The 18,764-nt window shown below is 43.5% G+C and overlaps 1 protein-coding gene across 2 annotated transcripts in view; it reads right to left on the bottom strand.

Moving 5' to 3' along the window:
- Window positions 1-3,307: 3,307 nt before the first annotated feature.
- TGFBRAP1 (transforming growth factor beta receptor associated protein 1) overlaps window positions 3,308-18,764 on the bottom strand; it is a 45,211-nt gene continuing 29,754 nt past the window's right edge. Inside the window, exons 6-11 of one of the 2 annotated variants that reach the window (XM_004369302.2) lie at window positions 17,862-17,919; window positions 15,879-16,022; window positions 12,360-12,506; window positions 11,607-11,766; window positions 8,348-8,781; window positions 3,308-6,067 (exon numbers count right to left, since the gene is read on the bottom strand). In XM_004369302.2, coding sequence (XP_004369359.1) covers window positions 5,891-6,067; window positions 8,348-8,781; window positions 11,607-11,766; window positions 12,360-12,506; window positions 15,879-16,022; window positions 17,862-17,919 — 1,120 coding nt within the window. In that variant the 3' untranslated portion in view covers window positions 3,308-5,890. Of the gene's footprint in view, window positions 6,068-8,347; window positions 9,058-11,606; window positions 11,767-12,359; window positions 12,507-15,878; window positions 16,023-17,861; window positions 17,920-18,764 lie in introns of those variants that run through there. The other variant, XM_023733825.1, reaches the window with a different exon arrangement.

Here is an 18,764-nt window from a genome sequence, read left to right as displayed (position 1 = left end):
GTTTCACCCCTTCAGGAGCAAGGGAGAATGAAGAAAACAAGACACAAGGGAAAGATTAGTCCAAAGGACTAATGGACCACAACTACCATGGCCTCCACCAGACTGAGTCTAGTACAACTAGATGGTGCCTGGCTACCACCACTGACTGTTCTAATGGATCACAATAGAGGGTACTGGCCAGAGCTGGAGAAAAATGCAGAACAAAATTCTAATTTATAAAAAAGACCAGACCTACTGGCCTGACAGAGACTGGAGAAACCCCGAGAGTATGGTCCCTGGACACTCTTTTAGCTCAGTAATGATGTCACTCCCGAGGTTCACCCTTCAGCCAAACATTAGACAGCCCCATAAAACAAAATGAGACTAATGGAACACAACAGCCCAGGGACAAGGACTAGAGGACAGGAGGGGACAGGAAAGCTGGTAATACGGAACCCCAGGTTGAGAAGGGAGAGTGTTGGCATGTAGTGAGGTTGTTAACTAATGTGATAAAACAACATGTGTACTGTTTAATGAGAAACTATTTGTTCTGTAAACTTTCATCTAAAGTACAATAAAAATTTAAAAAAAAAACCCTTTGCCATCGAGTGAATTCTGACTCGTAGCAACTCTGTAGGGGCAGAGTAGAACTGCCCCATAGGCTTTCCAAGGCTGTAAATCTTTACGGAAAGCAGATTGCCACATCTTTCTCCTGAGATGCTGCTGGTAGATTTGAACTGCTGACCTTTCAGTTAGCAGCCAAGCTTAACCACTGTGCCACGAGGGCTCCTCTCAGCCTCATGAGTAACAAGGAAATGCAATTGAGATATAATTTTATACCCATTAGGTTGGCAAAAATTCAGGGGTCTGACAAACAATTGGAGATGATGGGAATCAATGGGAACACTTACACAATGCTGCTGGGAGTATTAATTGGCCCAACTATGGAAAACAATTTGACGTTACCTTGTATTGTTTATTATGTAAAGTTGAACATCCACATATGCTGTGTCCAGCGTTGCCACACAGAGAAACTCTTACCGGTATGCACCAGGAGACAGGTATGAGAATGGTCATAGCAGCACTGTTCATAATATCAAAACACTTTTCAGCCCTGGTTTCCATCGATGGGAGAGAATGGATAAGCCATGGTCTGTTCACATACTGCTTTATTATACAGCAGTGAAAATGAATGAAGTACAGCTCCCCACAAGGTTATGGATGAAGCTTAGAAACGTGATGTTAAGTGAGAAAAGCAAGTCCCGGAAGAATGTAAATATTATGATGCCATTTATATAAAGCTCAAGCCCAGAAAAACTAAACAATATATATCTTTAGAGATAGGAGGTAAAAAGCAAGGAAATGACAAGCAGAAAATCCAGGATAGTGGTTACTGGCAGGGTGAGTGCTGGGGAAGGAGCATCGGGGAGGGACTCCAAAGGTGGATGCAAGTGGTAATATTCTAGTTCATAGTTCTCATATGTGTTCACTTTATTATGCTTCATAACTTGCATGTATGTGATATATATGTCACACACACCTTAGATTAAAATTTTTTTTAAAAAAAGAATACTGTTTAGGAGTTTCTGTATTCTCATCCAGGATGCTTTATTTCCTGTAGTAGATACTAATCACTTAGGTTTCCTTCAAACTCATAAAAGCCAACTCTTTATTGCCAATTTTCTATTTGCAATCCCACCAGTTAAACAGGCTTCATAACAGCCACCTGCATCTAGGTGTTTTCAGTTTATGCTCCAAATGACCCTCCTCTTCTCTGAGATCCAACCCCCCTCACCACCAGGGGGTTTTATACTGGTTAGAGCAAGACCTCTGAAGTTCCTTGCAGCTTAGCTTCTGCATGCCCACTTTGTCCAGGGAACCCCTCCTTCATCTTGCCTGAAGCCAGACACTTGGCGCCTTTGGTAGCAGGGACTGAGACACACGGTTCATAAATATCCATCCTAGCCCAGTTGAATTTGTTACTGAGCCCGTTCGTTACAGTTTTGATTTCAATGCTGAACGAACATTCCTTATTCTCCCGACTTGTCTTCTGTTCTTTCAGAAGGCTTGTCCATCCAGCCAAGACATTGTCCAGAGTGGCTTGGTCTCACATTCCTCCAGCAAGCCTGGCATTAGCGTTATTTGGACTTCCATCTTTGATTCTGTAGTCCTCCCAGACAATAAACCAGCTTGCTTGATTAGGTTCTCTTTCCTTGACTCGAAGTGGAGCATTTGGAAGCAATTAACAGAACTCAAGAGTGCCTTAAATGTGTTTCCAATGAGAGGATTTGCTTTCATTAAAAAAAAAAAAAAAACCCTGTTGCCAACAAGTCGATTCCGACTCACAGCAACCCTACAGGGCAGAGTAGAACTGCCCCATAGGGTTTCCAAGGAGCGGGCTGCTGGATCCAAACTGCTGACCTTTTGGTTAGCAGCCATAGCTCTTAACCACTGTGTCACCAGGGCTCTCCCATAAAGATTACAGCCTAGATAACTCTATGGGCAGTTCTACTCTGTCACATGGGGTCACTATGAGTTGAAAATTGACTCAATGGCACCTAACAACAAGTATAACATCTACAATGAAAGAACATGTGAAAGTACTGTGAAATTCATTCATCAAGGTTTTCTCAAAGACCTGCTATGAACAAGGTACTAAGGAATAGAGTAAAATTTTAAAGGTGAGATTAAAAATCATTGTATTTCTTGAATATGTTCAGAGTTAGAAACCCAAGAGCAACAAGCGTATTTAAGAGCATTTGGCTAAAAGGTGATGTAAGAAGTAACCAGAAATCTCCTGTGTTAAATACTCAACAAGAATTTAACAAGGAACCTTAAGAATACGGAGTAGATAAACAAAGAACAGGTTAAAATTTAGGAAAACAGTAACAAAGGATTTAAGGGATGACAAACACAAGTCCTCTGTAGGTGCTGGGAGGAACCACGAAATACAGACAACTAAATTATACAATTCCTTAGACTACCATGTAGATGCCATATGAGTGGAAACCATTTCATCACCAAGGTCATTTTTATTAAAAAAAAAAAAAAAAAAAAAAGTGGGGTGGGGGAATGTACAGAAAGAGCCGGCCTTCTTGAGGGGGTGGACTGAAGGGGAAACAGGCTTCATGAGGCCAAACATGAGCACCCTCATGTGGTCCGCTAGTTCACTAGTTTGCCAAGTCATCTTTATGTAAGCCCCTGGCATGTAGCCCCTATTGTCCACCACCGCTGTAAAACCTCTGCCCTCCTTCTATGGATGTGGAGATCTGCTTGGTCTTGCAGCCGCCCAGGACTCACCTTGTATGTAAGTCTCCCTAATAAACTCCTTCGCTGCCAAAAAAAAAAAAAAAAAGTACAGAAAGAACAAAGAATTTTAATAAAATCAACAGGTTTACATTTGTATACTTTGTGTACTTGGGACCCAATCAAGAGCAAAGAATAAGGTTGCAAGGACAAAGGTTTCCATAGGAGAGCAAGCACGAAGCAAAGGCTATCCTAATTGTATAACAGGCATCAATTTAACAGTGCAGCACTGTGACCACCTGTGCCTCCCTCCAATCTTGAAGTCAGCAAGCATATTTTATAAAGCTGTCAGCATGAGCTTTTCAGCAAAGTTCAGACCCAATGCTCTACAGCCTACATGACACTTTTACATTAATACTTGATAGGCATCAGCAGATAAACAGTTCATAAAATTAAATACTATTGCCAAGAGAACATTAATGTAAACTGAGTTTAGTTCATGCTGTTTAACTAGAATGGTTACACTGAACCTAATGAGGAGAAAAGGGGCTGAGTGACGGTTCTAACTGCTTTATTCAGTGGCACAGTCACAAAACAGCAGGTCTGTTAGAAAGAACCATATATTTCTTTTAAAAATATTTGTGAAACTTAGAGAACAGTTATAGAAAGAGTGATTTTTAACATACAATTCTGCACATTGTTCTGCTGTGGTAAACAGTGCAGTGGAGATGGAAAACTGTCCTCCTTTAGTTCTCATTATTCTAGAAGACGATAAACATTTCAAAACATTGATCGATGTTCAGAGAAAAATGAGAATGGTGTCCCCAAGTTAGGAATAAGTAATCACAAGGCTTTTTCAAGCTTTTACCCATTTTGTGTGTAGAGAAACAGTGCTTTTAAAAGTGCAATGTTGCATAAAAAGGTAACTTATTCTTTGAGTTACCAAATCAAATTCAGAAGTTGTAATGAACTCAAATTCACAAGTTGTAACGATAACAGATGCGATACTATTACATGATCACTCTGTAACAGAGTCACCCATGGTGTAAAACCAGGCTTCAAATTCCTACCAATTTACACAGCACACAGTTGAACTACAAGGAGAATTTCGTACTTATTTATTCTTTAGGTAATGGAGACAGAGGAAAGAATGGTGTCAATTCCCCCAAACAATGCATTGATGCTTTGCTTCTTGGCCCACTTCAGAGTTACAAAAGGAAAACAAAATACCATTATTTTTTAAGGAAGAGGAATAAGCTCTTCATTTAAGACTTAAGCTGAAGAGAGGGTGTTTTCCGGGGTCACCTCTTGTCACACATACAAGCTAATGCTTCTTTTCTAAGCAATTCAGTCGGGGTCATAGCTTCTTTATTGTTAGTTCCTAATAGAATCAATATTCACAGTAAATTCAAAAGAAGGCAGTGAAAGAACTATAGCTTCGGTTTATCACCAATGTCTAGGGGAACACGAAATGAACTCTCAGTCTGTCACGAATGAGAGGCGTCTGTCATCAGTAAACGTCAGGGCAGGCATGCAGAGCACTGTGAGGTCAGGCAGCTTAACTCTAGCTCCTTGTAAGGGTGCGCAGAAGCGCCATCGGGAAAGAGCTTCTCCGTCACCTGTGGAAAGGTAGCTTTCACCACCGCCTGCCCTGCTGAGTGTGTGAGGTTACAACGGGCCTCTCGGGACAACAAAGCTTCATTTGTGCTCATCAATATTTCCCTTTTAGTTTCCCAGGTACTGAACAGGAGGTACATTTTAATGAGAAAAAATATCTCTAACGAATACGGCAGATGAACTTCTTAAGAGAAAACATACAGATACGATTTAAGTTCGAATAAAATTTTTTAGTCAAATTGTGTTGATCATGGGGTTTCAAATAGGCAGATGCGATGACACACAGCTGGGCCTTGGCCACTGCTGTCATCTCCAAATGGTGAAAGCAGCTTCTCTCTGGGAGGCTTTATCTGCTTCGGATAGGTCTTCACTCGCTATGCAGCCAGAAGCATACAAATTTACCCAAAAGTGAGTGCTTGGGTCAAAAAGGCAGAATCTTTTTGGGGTTGAGGGATGGATGTGAAGTAAGAAAGAACAAAAATGTTTCCCTAAAGTCAGCCATCTCTAAGGACAAACGAAGAGACCACTATGCAATCCTGGAGAGTGACAGGGACTCCCCAGGTGGCTGTGCACGTGGAGAGGGCGTGGACACAGGAAGGAAAGGGGGGTCCAGCAAAACCTGCCCCACCGCAGGGCTCTGCGCCCTGGCCAGTCCCCGGCGAGAGAGGCTTCATCTCCGTGCCACGCAGACACAAAATGTTTTCAGTGCAAATGCGTGTCTCAAGATATGGGGGCTCAGGGGGAGCGGAGAATCCAATATGCCTGACAGCACAGCAAAGGCTCTTTTTTTTCCAAAAGAGACTTCTTTTTTTAATTACTATGTACCTGGACAAGTTAACTATTGAACGTCTCTATGTTGGGTATTTGAAGGTATTTCCATTTACATTCATATAAAGTGGTCAGCAGTTAAGAGTCCTCATTTCACATTGGCTGGGGTCTCCCAGCACCCAGGATGTAACCCCTTCCTCTGGGCTGCTCTCTGCGCTCTCCTACCAGCAGGCTTGGTAAAGAGCTAGGAGTCCACCCGGGCATCCTCAGGGGGGTTTTTTCAAGTCCGGTTGCCAGGGCTCGGTGAGTTCTGGTTCGTATGTCTGTTCGCAGCACAGTGGGTGTGGACAAGCCCGCCATTCGGATATTTAACAAACACAGGCTTACAAAAGGGGTTTTGGCACACCTGGCAAAGCTTTTTGTCTGAGAGCTGAACTGAGCTTCCTTTTAACTTCATCTGCAAAAGACCAAGAATTCTGTCACACATAGTTATAACTTAGGTAACTATTTTCCAGATTTTCAGTTGACACTCCCTACCCTATGGATTACTGTTACTGTTGAGGACTGCTTTAATACCAACTTCTTGAAACAGACTAAAATAGGCATTTTGAGGTGAAAATAAACAAAACCATCCTTAGTAACTAACCTGAACCTGTTGCCAGCCTGTTGATTCTGACTCATAGCAACCCTACCGGACAGAGTAGAATGGCCCCATGGGGTTTCCAAGGCCACAATTTTTCCAGAAGCAGAATGCCACATCTTTCGCCCGTGAAGTGGACGGTGGGTTCGAAGTGCCAACCTTTCAGTTTGCAGCTGAGCACTTAACCCCTGCGCCACCAGGGCTCCACTCCTTAGTAACCAGAAGAATAAAAAAGCTACAAAACTGCTTTTTTATTTTACAGAAGTAATTGCTACTTGCCTGATAAGTCATATACTGCTTAAATTTCTATCCAAGCCCCTCTTCTCAATCCTTTGCTGAGCTCTGTTATTTTTAAGCAAGTCCTATAAAAAAATCACGTAATGTTAGAGCTGAATGGGATTATGTAAATAAACTAATTCCCTCGCCCTGTTATTTGCAAACAAAAGGAGTAAGGCACAGGTGACAGACTCAAAGTCACATGGTGAATTAGTGGTCCAGCCCTGACCGCTCCTAGGAAGCATAATTTCATTTCTTTAGAGGTAACTTACATGATGAGATGTTAACTCCATCAGTCCCTGTCTGAAAAACGGGACTTCAGTTTTAGTAGTTAAAAAGTCCCAATGTACAAGTTACTTGTGTAAACCCAGGCAAGTCAGTCTATTTGTAGGATTGAGTAGTAACTTTGAATTCATCATGCGTTCATTAGTTTCATCAGTCATTCAACAAACATTTATTAAATGCCTTCCATATGCCAGACTTGGCCCTAAGGATACTGAGTTGAATAAATGAAGTTCCCTGTGTTGAAGGAATCCAAAGCCTAGTATAGAGGGAGACAAATACGAATGCATGCAACAAATACTGGTAGGCAAAAGAGGGGATTAACTCTGCATAAGTACGAGAAGGTTTCACAAAGAAAAAAATACTTACGTTGGGTTTTGAGTAGGTATTCACCAGGCACAAAAGGAAAAGGTAAGACTGTTTTAGGCAGAGGGCACAGTGCGTGCAGAGGGAACAGTGCAGGCAGAGGGAACAGTGCACGCAGAGGGCACAGTGCGTGCAGAAGGAACAGTGCGTGCAGAGGGAACAGTGCGTGCAGAGGGAACAGTGTGTACAGAGGTGATGAGGTATGAAATAGCATGTCACATCTGGGAGGTTCCATGTGGCTAAAGCAAGGTTGTGCGTTGCCCCGCAGTAAGAGATGGCGAGGGATGGGCTAGGATCAGTCTAAGGAGTTTAGACTGCATATTCTAGGCAATGAGGAGTTAAATATGCTCTGAAGTGGGAGAGTAATATGATCAGATTCCAGCTTTGGCTTTGGAAAGCCTGCTCCGCTAGTCATGCGGAGTATAGATCTCACTAAAAAGAAGATTCCAGAGGGAAAGCGCAGCTTAGAGACAAGAATGTAGAGCTCTGAATGTGTCAGGAATTGACATCTGGGCTCCTCCATTTACTAACTGTGTGACTTCTCTGTGCCTCAGTTTCCTCTTCTATGAAATGGAGATAATAACAATAGATACCACATAAAATTATTGTGATAATGAAATTAAACCATGCATGTAAAGTGCCTAGAATAGTGGCTGGCACATACTATGTATTCAGTATATATTAGTTATTATTATATTATCCTTCCCTCGAAGGAGCGCCAGTGGAGCAATGGTTAAGCGCTTGGCTGCTAACCAGAAGGTTGGTGGTTCAAACCTACCAGCTGCTCTGGGGGAGAAAAGACCCGGAAGTCGACTTCCATAAAGATTACAGCCCAGAGAACCCTATGGGGCAGTTCTACTCTGTCCTACAGAGTCACTATGAGTAGGAATCAACTCAATGGCACACAACAACCACCACCTTCCCTTAGCCTTTCTCACACCCATCTCTTGATCATCAGTGTCCCTTCAGGAAGAAAACGTACACCTGCCAGCCCAGCTTTTGACTCTACCTCACATATACCTCAGGTTCTAAAGGAGTAGAATCATATATTTGAATTATTAAACTTATAGAGAAAAAAATTGACAGCGTGTATTTTTCCATAACTAAAATCAACCTTCAATAAAATGTCAACTGGCCAAGAAGCTAGCTTGTCCAAAAGGACCACGCACTCACCTTACTGTATTTGTAGATTAAGTTTTCGGATTTGGCCAAGCCTAGGGCCACTTGAGTCATCCTCTTGGTGTGGATACTGTGCCTCATGGCTCCCGTCAGGAATGGGCAGAGGAGCTGGACTGACCAGGTGTCGGGCAGCAGCTGCAAAACTTCCGCTGCGTCAAATTCTGTGGCGTGGTGATTCAGGAGGTCCACAGCGGGCACGACGAGCTCACAGTCTGAGGGGTCCCCGCGGAGGTAAATGGCAAGCAGCGTGTGGAAGAGCCGCTGCCGATAGGGGTCGCCCCTGCCCTCAGAGCTCCACAGGCAGTAGTCCTCCGCAGCCGCGAAGTCCTTCAGCTCATGGACCAGAATGCACAGGGCCTTCTCGTGCTCCTCCAGCTTCCCGTGGAGGATGGCACTCTCCATGTGAAGACCGGTGCCTTGGATTTTATCTGTTAAACAGAACTTGGAATTTAGAAATAGGCAGGGCCTGAACACAGGAGAATCAATTCACATGCCAGTCCAACGCAGCTGGCCTTCCTGTGGCTTTTAGCTTTAGAAAAGGCAAAGCAAATTTGGTTACCTAGATGTTGCTGAATACTGCCACCTAGATGACTAAGACAAGACTGTCTTGGGTTTTCGTGCTTTGAATCTGGGCATTAGTAAACCAGAATATAGACTCTCGTTACAAGTAGGGCAGCTCTCATGATAAATATTTTCTCCAATTTCTACAGAATGAGAAGAACAAAAAGATCCACCCTCAGAAGGTCCCAGTGAAACTCCAAGTATCACAGCTCCAGGCCTCCAGTCAATCCATCATTATTATTATTTCCCCAAAACGGTATCTTTTGCCTAGAGGAAAGGGGCAATGGCTCCATTTAAATCCGGACAAATACCACCTCCCTCCAAAAAGTGTGCTGAAGCCCTTTATTCCTATTCAAAACACATTTCACTGAAGGGAACACGGGTTCATATTTTTAAAAATCCCTATCTATGTTATCCTAAGGGGTCTATTTCTCCTGTAATTTAAGCTTCCAGGTCATAAGGAAAATGACATAACCCAAAGGAAGCATCCGTTCTGACAAAGGCCCTGCCCGCAGCTGGCTGTGTCTTGCTGTGAAGTCACTCTGCTTCCCACCCCGTCTCTACAACAGGAATGTGACATAAGAGTTCTTCCTACTGCGAAGGGCTATTCTGACGACAACTCCTATTTCAGGGGCCGAGGTTAATACTCAAATTACAGGCATTCTGCATTTGAGCCTGGCCACACCGAAGCATCCCAGCGGCCCCTCAGTCCTGATGCACATCCCCAGTCTTGTAGCAAAGGGGTCCACAACATGCTACGTGCAGCACTAGGCACAGAAGCTGCAATACGCATCGGAGTCATTCTCACGGTGAGATGCCGATCAGTAATTACTGCGTGGCTGCTGTATTTAAGGCACGGGGAGGAGTCCAAAGATGGTTAAGAAAAGACAATTATGTAATTTGCACTTACACAGTGACTTACATCTTTCACATCTATCATCTCACTTACATTTGATTCTCAGAGCCACCCCGACTGGAGAGGCTAGGCGGGAACCATTATTACAACTCCCCCGTCTGATATACTCCCAGGTCCCCTAACTAGCAAGCGATGGGATGTTTTCTTTAGTTTCTAGTGCTCTTCCCACAGTGCCTGGGAGGGCGCCCCCATTTCCTACAAGCCCCAGTCTTATCCTTTACAACTGTTCAGACAGTAACTCCCCTAGGAGGCTGTCCCTGCTCCATTCACCCCAAGGCACGGTTCACTGCTCCCTCGGCCCAGTGCAGAACTTCTGCCAGCCCTTATCTGCACTCCCACCGAACTAGAAGACTCCTGAAGATAGGAACCAAATCTCACTCATCTTTATATCCACAATGCACACTGTCCGACACACTACACATGCTCAAAAAGGTTGGCTGAATGAAAACACTGATCAACAAATTCATGACTAGCATTAGAGTTTTATAAAAGGTTTTGTAAACTGTAAACCATATTTAAAAAAAAAAAAAAAAAAAAACCATTGCTATCGAGTAGATTCCAACCCACAGCGACCCTACAGGACAGAGCAGAACTGCCCCATAGCGTTTCCAAGGAGCGGCTGGTGGATTGAAACTACCAACCTTTTGGTTAGCAGCCGAGCTCTTAACTACTGCGCCACCAGGGCTCCATAAACCACAGAGTATAACATAAACCAGGGGCGATATTTCACAACCGGTAGAGCATGGGCACCAACTGATCAGAATGGAAACTGGCTGTGAGCAAACAGTGTGGCTGCATAGAGTATCACAGGTGAATGTCAGCTCTGGTGGAAATGCTGTTCATGTGAAATACTCAAAACCCAAGTTCGTGTCCTGGCTGTACTGCTGGGTGACCTGGGCTATGTGGGTACGTTCTCTAAGCTTCAGTTTACTCTCCTGTGAAAATGGGGATAATAATAGGACTTACTTCATATGGTTTTTGTGGAAATGAAGTATAATACATGCTAAGCATTTTGAACTATACCTGGCATATAGTTAGCAATCAAAACAACAGTGATAAATGGTGTTAAAGAAAAACATGCTACCAATCCCAGTAAGTGCACGTCCAGAAATTCTATGCTTTCAAATACAGCAAAGACCAGTTAATTCTACCCGTTGCAAATAAATGTGATGCTTTGTGGCACTATACACAATATAGAAATTGCAGTGTCTGCACCCCTGAAGAAATGAAAACCAGAACTCCCTCCGAGATATCTGCACTGCCTTCCTCAGCTTATGGCTCTAGACGCTTCAGGCCTTGAGCAGCCCAGGAGCAGGCAGCTGAGGGGCAGGGCCAACTGGCAAAGCCATTCAACAAATACTGGAGTTCTCCAAAGAAACTATGACACCAGTCCTTCCAAACTGCATAAAGAAGTTACTGCCACTGAACTGTACGCGGGAAGATCGCTGAAATGGCAACGTTTTGTTACCTACATATTTACCATAATATTAAAAAAAAAATTAAAATTAAAAAAAATAGATAAAGAAGTTTAAAGGAAGGTATGCCCAATAAATACTCCAAAAACTTCCAACATCTGCCAAGACAGCTTTTATGTCATCAGTTTAAATGGTCCAATCCATTTCTAGAGGGTGGAAACATGAGGAGCTTCACCCACCCCCACATGAAGGCCGACTGTGTGTCCAAAGGGGTTCAAGGAACCATGTGCCAGTGTTTCCCTCTGCTCCCCCTTCTTTGACCTAAATTTATAAACGGAGAGGATACGGAAATGACCCTCACCTATGAGAAAGTGGACTCTGTATAAGTCGGATTTCTGGAGTAGACTTCGTAGTTTTGCTTGCATCTCAGTCACTTCTGCACCCTTGCCGTTGGCGCTGGGTCTCTGCTGCAGCACCTCTTCCAGGTACAGGAGAGCTAGGTGAGTGTGATACTCTTCCTTCTGCAGAAAACAGGGGAATCCAAGCAGACAAACAATGTTCACAAGCGTGCAGGCCTGGGGATCTTCCCAGTCAGCCAGTGCTCAGGGAGGCTGGAATGGTGCTGAGGTGCGATGGAGCCAGAATACCGAGGACAATTAACACCACACGCTTCCTGCATCAAAACCCTCTCAGAAACCACAAATGCAGAGAAGATGAATTTAAAATCTTTGGGGAAAATACAAAGGGGTTTTTAAAATGAGGATTCTCATTTTGAGAAGCAGAGGCCACAGGATTTAAGAATTCTACAAAAAGATGCAGCTTCTCTCATTTCCTTTAAGGGTAACAGCAAAGAAAGAAGGAAAAGAGAAGAAAAAAATAAGCTGAGTGGAGATGAGATGGGGGGTCAAAAGAAAGCTACCTATTGCCCCGGGACTCTTTCACCAAGCCTCAAGGTCCTCCCTCAGGCCATCAACAAGTACAGACGGAGCCACCGTGGAACAGAAACCACTAAATGAGAGTCATACGCCCAAAGGTTTACAGTCTAACTCCGTCTCTTAAAGGAGTACTGAGACATCACAACCTACGCTGTGGTCTGAGTTCCTGAGGTGCCCACCTGCAGTCTTCTGTCTATAACCAGATGTTCCAGATATCTGACAAGGGCTTTCGGGTATTTTTTAAGGCAACTGATAACGTCCTCTGGATTAAAACTATTCTTCTGCTGTTCGTCCAAAGGTCTCTTGGTGAAAACTTGAACTCCAACCTGAAATAAGAGTAACAGTTTAGTTGATAAGCTCTGCAAAGTCACTATCTTCATCTTTATTTTGGTCACTGCACATTCATGCTTTGGGTAAAATGGTCACTAAAGACACCACGATACCGAAAAACAGTCATGTACGAAACATTGACAAAGACCAGAGAGCAGAGATAGAACGCAAAACCAAACCAAATCCACTACCATCCAGTCGATTCTGACTCATAGCAACCCCACAGGACAGAGAAGAACTGCCTCATAGTTTCCAAGGCTGTACATCTTTATCAAAGCAGACTGCCATGTCTTTCTTCAGCAGAGCCACTAGTAGGTTTGTACTGCCTACCTTTTGGTTAGCAGCCGAAGGTGTTAACTTCTGGGCCACCAGGGCTCCTTAGAAATAGGAAAACACACTGCCTCTGAGTCAATTCCGACTCATAGTGACCCTACAGGACAGAGTAGAACTGGTCCATAAGGTTTCCAGGGCTATAAATCTTTAATGAAGCAGACTGCCACGTCTTTCTCCTGAGGAGCCACTGGTGGGTTCAAACTGCAGACCTTTCAGTTAGTAGCAGAGCGCTTTAACCAATGTGCCACGAGGGCTCCTTAGAGATAGGAAAACCCATTGCCATCGAGTTGATTCTGACTCATAGCAACCCTACAAAACAGAGCAGAACTGCCCCACGGGTTTCCAAGGAGTGGCTGGTGGATTCGAACTGCCGACCTTTTGGTTAGCAGCCACGCTCTTAACCACTGTGCCACCAGGGCTCCAAAGGCAGCCTAAATTCTAAAACCCTCCTCATAAACCCTGCTGGAATTTCTATTTAAAAGGTCAGATACTAAAGAGTGAAGCACTTATTGATATCAAGTTTTGAGAACAAGGAGTAACAACTTTTTAATATAAAGACCATCCAAAAACAAGGACGGTTACCTGCTGAAAAGATGTGAAAGAATATTTAAAAATACTGAAAATTCAGTGCAGTGACCTCCCAGTTCTCTGCACACTGATATCTACCGCGCGGATATGACAGCGACGCCTGGTCTAGGATTGGTGCCTCCAGTCACTGAACAAGGTGCCAGGCTGCCTTCCTGTACTTGTCAGCAGGGACATATCGAGGCCATTCCAGTCTTCAAGGGAATTCTAAATAGGGAAGCAGAGAAGTCAATCCTGCTGCACTTCTCTTGAGCACTAACGTGGGTGCACTCTTTTTCTCTCTGTGTCTGCCTGTCTCTCTCTCACACACACAGTTCAAAACGAGAAATACAGCACAGCCGTTACGAGTATGAATTTTGGGTTCCATCAGCCTGGATTTGTGTCTCAGCTTTAACAACCATGTGACCTTGGGAAAATTTCTTAACCTCTCTGAACCTCAGTTTTCTCATCTGTAAATAATGGCCACCTGTGGGGTTATGTCGTTGTTGTGAGTTGTTGTCGAGCCAATTCTGACTCCTGACGACCCCATGCTGCACAGTAGAACTGCTCCTCAGGGTTTTCAAGACTGTGACCTTTTGGAAGCAGATCGCCAGGCCTGTCTTCCAAGGCGGCTCTGGATGGGTTCAAACCCCCAACCTTTTGGCAGGTAGTTAAGCACTTAACTGCCTGTGCCACCAGGGATCCCCACTGAGTTACAGTGATGTTTAAAAGAGATAATATATGTAAAGTGCCAGGCACTATCTGGCATGAAGAATTCAGAAATGTTAGCTGTCATCGCAGACTGGCATTGGGAAGAGTCTAAACCTTTGGTGTCTATTAGATCCATGTTGCATGTGTGTGTATGAGCATTGGGGTGTGTTCTGCATGTGTGTGCCCAGGGGCAAAGTAAAGATGGAGAGAGAAATACACAAAGCACAGGGGCTCTGGCTCCCACCTCCCTGTTAGGAGACCATCATTGAGAACATGCTCCATTTCCGGTTTCAGAAAGGCAGATGCAATACCGAGAAACTCCACATTCAAGGTCCAGCATCAGGAAGCTAATTTTGCCTCTCTCGGGTGAGCCAAGGAAACGTACATCTTTTGTCTTAGTCATCTAGTGCTGCTATTTAACAGAAATACCACAAGTGGATGGCTTCAACAAAGAGAAATCCATTCTCTCACAGTCCAGTAGGCCACAAGTCCAAATTCAGGGCATTGGCTCCAGAAGGCTTTCTCTGTCAGCTCTGTGGCTCAAGACACTATCTAATCTTGTAGACCTCATCAGCGTAACTGCCACTAATCCATCTTATTACATCATAGTGACAGAGTTTACAACACAAAAGGAAATCACATCAGATTACAAAATGGTACACAATCATACAACAACCAGGAATCATGACCCAGCCAAACTGACAGATATTTTGGGGAGACACAATTCAATCCATGCCACCTTTTTAATGGTGAGAACTGAAATTTTATCTTTTTTCCAGTCATCTTTGGGGCTTAACTAAGGATTCTGTCCCGCTGGCCTCAGCATGCTGCTTCCCCTACAGCCTCCAACCAATAGGTACTCTTCTATGGTCATTTCCCAACTCCCCAAGAGGAAGTGAGTCCTGCCCGCACGTCCCACCTTCCTCCAGGCCCACAACATCCAGTTAAGGGGTGGCAAGAGCAGAAACGGGGGCGACGGCATGCCTGGTGTTGTGGCTTTCTCCTTCCAAGGACCAAGCCCTGCTGGGCAACCATCTTATCCTGCTCCAGTCCACACAAGACAAAGGGCCAAACTTCACTTAGCAGTGCTTTCAAAAACACATGTTATTAAGAAGATGCTAAGAAAGTGACCTGGTTATACTTTTCTATAAAAGCAGCCCAGAAAGAACATTCTGAAAAGTATGTCTCAGAAGAAGCACAGAAGTACAGGACTTCCCTAAGAGCTGGAGTTCAGATGGATCAAGGGAAGGTACTAAGTGAGGAACACAGCCGTTTGAGGTGATGGGAATAGAGGCAATGGTGGCACGACACTGTGAATGTAATTAGTATCACTGAACTGTACACTTAAAAATGGTTAAAATAGCAAATTTTATGTGAACCACAATTAAAAAAATGTTCACGTGACAAATTTTATGTTATCTATATTTTACCATGGAGCCCTGGAGGAGCAGTGGTTAAGAGCTCGGCTGCTATCCAAAGGGTCGGCAGTTTGATTCCACCGGCTGCTCCTTGGAAACCCTACGGGGCAGTTCTACTCTGTCCCGTAAGGTCGCTATGAGTTGGCGTCGACTCAACAACAACAGGTATATTTTACCACAATAAAATTTTTAAATTTTTAAAAACTAATAAAAAAAATTTTAAAAAGAGAAAGGAAGTAGAGGGAAAGGATGAAATGTAGCTTTTTCTCCCCCACCTAAAATCAAGTTTTTTATTGTTTGTTTTGACCAGGCCAAAAACCAATGCACTTATGAAGCACACACCTCCTCACTTTTCTGCAACACCCAGTCAGCGTACTTCCACACGAGTTCGTGGTCTAAGCAGTAGGTAAGAAAATCAACGACATACTCATACAGGTCCGAGCGAGTCGAGTCACAGATATCTCCATTCACGATGTTCACCCATAACTGGAGAGGAATTAAAAAATAAAAAGAAATGGAAGTTACACACCTTTTAGAACTACCTTAGAGAAGGGCATTTAGGTTCACTGGCTCGGCCTTTTGATATTTAAAAGTAGTAGGAAAATGTTAACCGCTTAAATGAATTAATTTTTTCCAAGGAAATAGATGTAGAAGATATGGTTCAGGAAATTGAAAAAACTAAAGCACCAAGTGCTTTTCTTCCTTCTTATGATATCACAGTAACAGAAACAGCAAATAAAATGTATGGGGAGAGGTGAGTGTACTAGAAATACTGTTCATGAGATAAACAAAACAATCGCTGACGATGTCTTGACACAGAGAGAAGCAATTCAGCTACAACATCAGCTACGCTCTATTTCCATCATCTCCATCACAGGAATTCTTGATTTTGAAGTCCTTTTCAGACTCTGGGATGGTGAAATGTTGTGGTTTTGAAGAAATCTCAGTGATTCTGTCACCCAGTGTTCCGACTGCCTTTTGCACAGGGGGCTCAGGCAATCAACTTTACTTTAGTCTCCAATGATAAAGCCTTTTGCTATTTCATCCAGAAACTTCCCTGCCGTGTTAACGATGACTGATTTTCAGGACCCCAAAATGATGCACGACCACGTGGCGGGAGAAAAGTTGAAGGCCGCACGAGAACGCACTGCATAACCCAGGTGGTGTCCCTCACTCACCTGTCCACCTCACGGCACTTCAGAGCAACACCGCCAGTGGGAAGCTCAAGACAGAGGGCAGGCAGACAGTTAAAAGTCTGTAATTCTGGTATCAGCATATGCACATGTTTTAAGATATTAGTTTCTTCAACACTGAGTTGCCCAAATCAAATCACTTAATCACACATACATTTGAGATGTGTAGATTTTTTATGGTAGGATTCTGCCTTATACGCAAATGTATCCCACATCATTTTAAGTTTGCAAATCTCTATATAGCTCTGCTAATGTTACTATTACGCTTATATCAGGCTGTAATTCTTAGGACACCATATTTTAAAAAGCAAAAATGTTTATCTCTGACACCCAAATCTACTCTTAGCCATTTCTTTACTGTACTCTGCAATCATGCTACCATGCTAGTTTCCTAAAGCAACTAAAGACTAAATATACGTGTGGCATCGCCAAAGTCACAAAATAGACTTCAGCTTGGTGAGTATGGCTGATCTTGGCCTCTCATAAAGTGAAAAAAGCACATCAGGAAAATACTAAACAACGCAGTACAAACAGGTAACAAATAACAGGAGGAGAGAGAGTCTCCTGAGAGCACAAGATGAAGTTTTTCCACATTGGCAGTAAGACAGACGATGCAAGAGAAGAGACAGTGCTGCCCGATCTGTGCCATATTTGATTCAGGCACAGAGTCCCTGCCAGGAACGCCTGGAACACTGGTTCAAATCCTGGCTCTACCATTGACAGTGGCAAGACCTGGGGCAAGTGACCTGCCTTCCTCAGCTTCAATTCTGTCATAGATAATGCCAGTAGCTATTGTCATTAACAGTGGAAATTCTAAACTAAACTGCAATTCACAGCCATAATCGTCTAACAAGGCAGTGATACCGTACACCTTGTAGCCCAGTAAGAAATCATATTTTTATCTTTTTGATTTTCATGTACTCAATCTTGATGATGTTCTTTATAGAGGTATAAAGACAAGGAAGAGAAACTCTTGGCCACCATTTCTCTAGAAACTGACTTTCTAAAACACGATTATGTATCTCCTGTAAAAAAGGATGCAGATCAGGTACAAGTGGTCTCTGTCAACTTGTGGTTTGTTTTTTTTTTAAGCTAAATGGTACCAAATTTAAAATAATGCCATTGAACTAACCTGCAGGGCAGCAGCGTCTTGGTTATTATAATGATAGAGCAGTCCGAGTGCAAAATACCTGGAAGAGAACAACTGGGTAAGAACACTCTCTCCCACCACCTACCGTGGGCAACACCCATGGTGACATCCACTGGTTCAGGGCGCTGGGTGTGCCCATTCAACTGAAAACTCAACGACAAACTAGGGATCTTCATTTTTTGTTTATTTGTGTATGGTACTGATCACTGAAGCCCTGTCAATTCCCAAAAAGGATCATACTCAAGTCGAAGATGTGCTGAAAAATAAAACTATAATTATACTATGGAAAATTACATATGGAATTGCTTTATAATTTGCTTCAAACATCAGTATGGTTTCACTGCTGTTCAGCTAAAGTTATTAAGCTGTCATGAGGTATTAGAAGAATATTTGGAAGGTATGTCGTCTGAACTCTTACTGCAGGAAGGGGTAAGGGATGTGAACACGAACAGCAGCATTAACTGCCAGCACTACCCAGGTGTTATCACAGAGGGAGAGTCCTGGCAGTGGGGGACACCCAGGGTTCAAGGACCTGAGTTTAAAGTCAGGCTTCATTACCTATGAGACATATGACCTTGATCAAGTAGATTCATTCCCCAATCCTCAATTTCCTCATTTATAAATAGAAAAGATTAGCAGTCACATTGGCATTGCCTGGGCAGTGAGCCCTTATCATGCTTCCCAAGTTCTGCAGGTGTCCTGGTCTTCTTCCTCCCCAGCAGGGAACTAGAGTAAGCTAACACAGTGAGACGTTGGATTTTTCCCCTCAGAGAGCAAACTCTCCAATTCTTGAAGTGAACCCTTTTCTTTAACCTTTTAGAAAATAACAACGGCTCTCCAGGTCCCACCGTCCTCAGTCACTACCACAAGGCATCGGTGCATTTT

This window comes from Trichechus manatus, unplaced genomic scaffold, assembly GCF_000243295.1.
Source record: "Trichechus manatus latirostris isolate Lorelei unplaced genomic scaffold, TriManLat1.0 scaffold00004, whole genome shotgun sequence".
Lineage (NCBI taxonomy): Eukaryota > Metazoa > Chordata > Mammalia > Sirenia > Trichechidae > Trichechus > Trichechus manatus.
The sequence above is the reverse complement of the archived record's forward strand: the minus strand, read 5'-3'. Positions and strand labels throughout refer to the sequence as shown.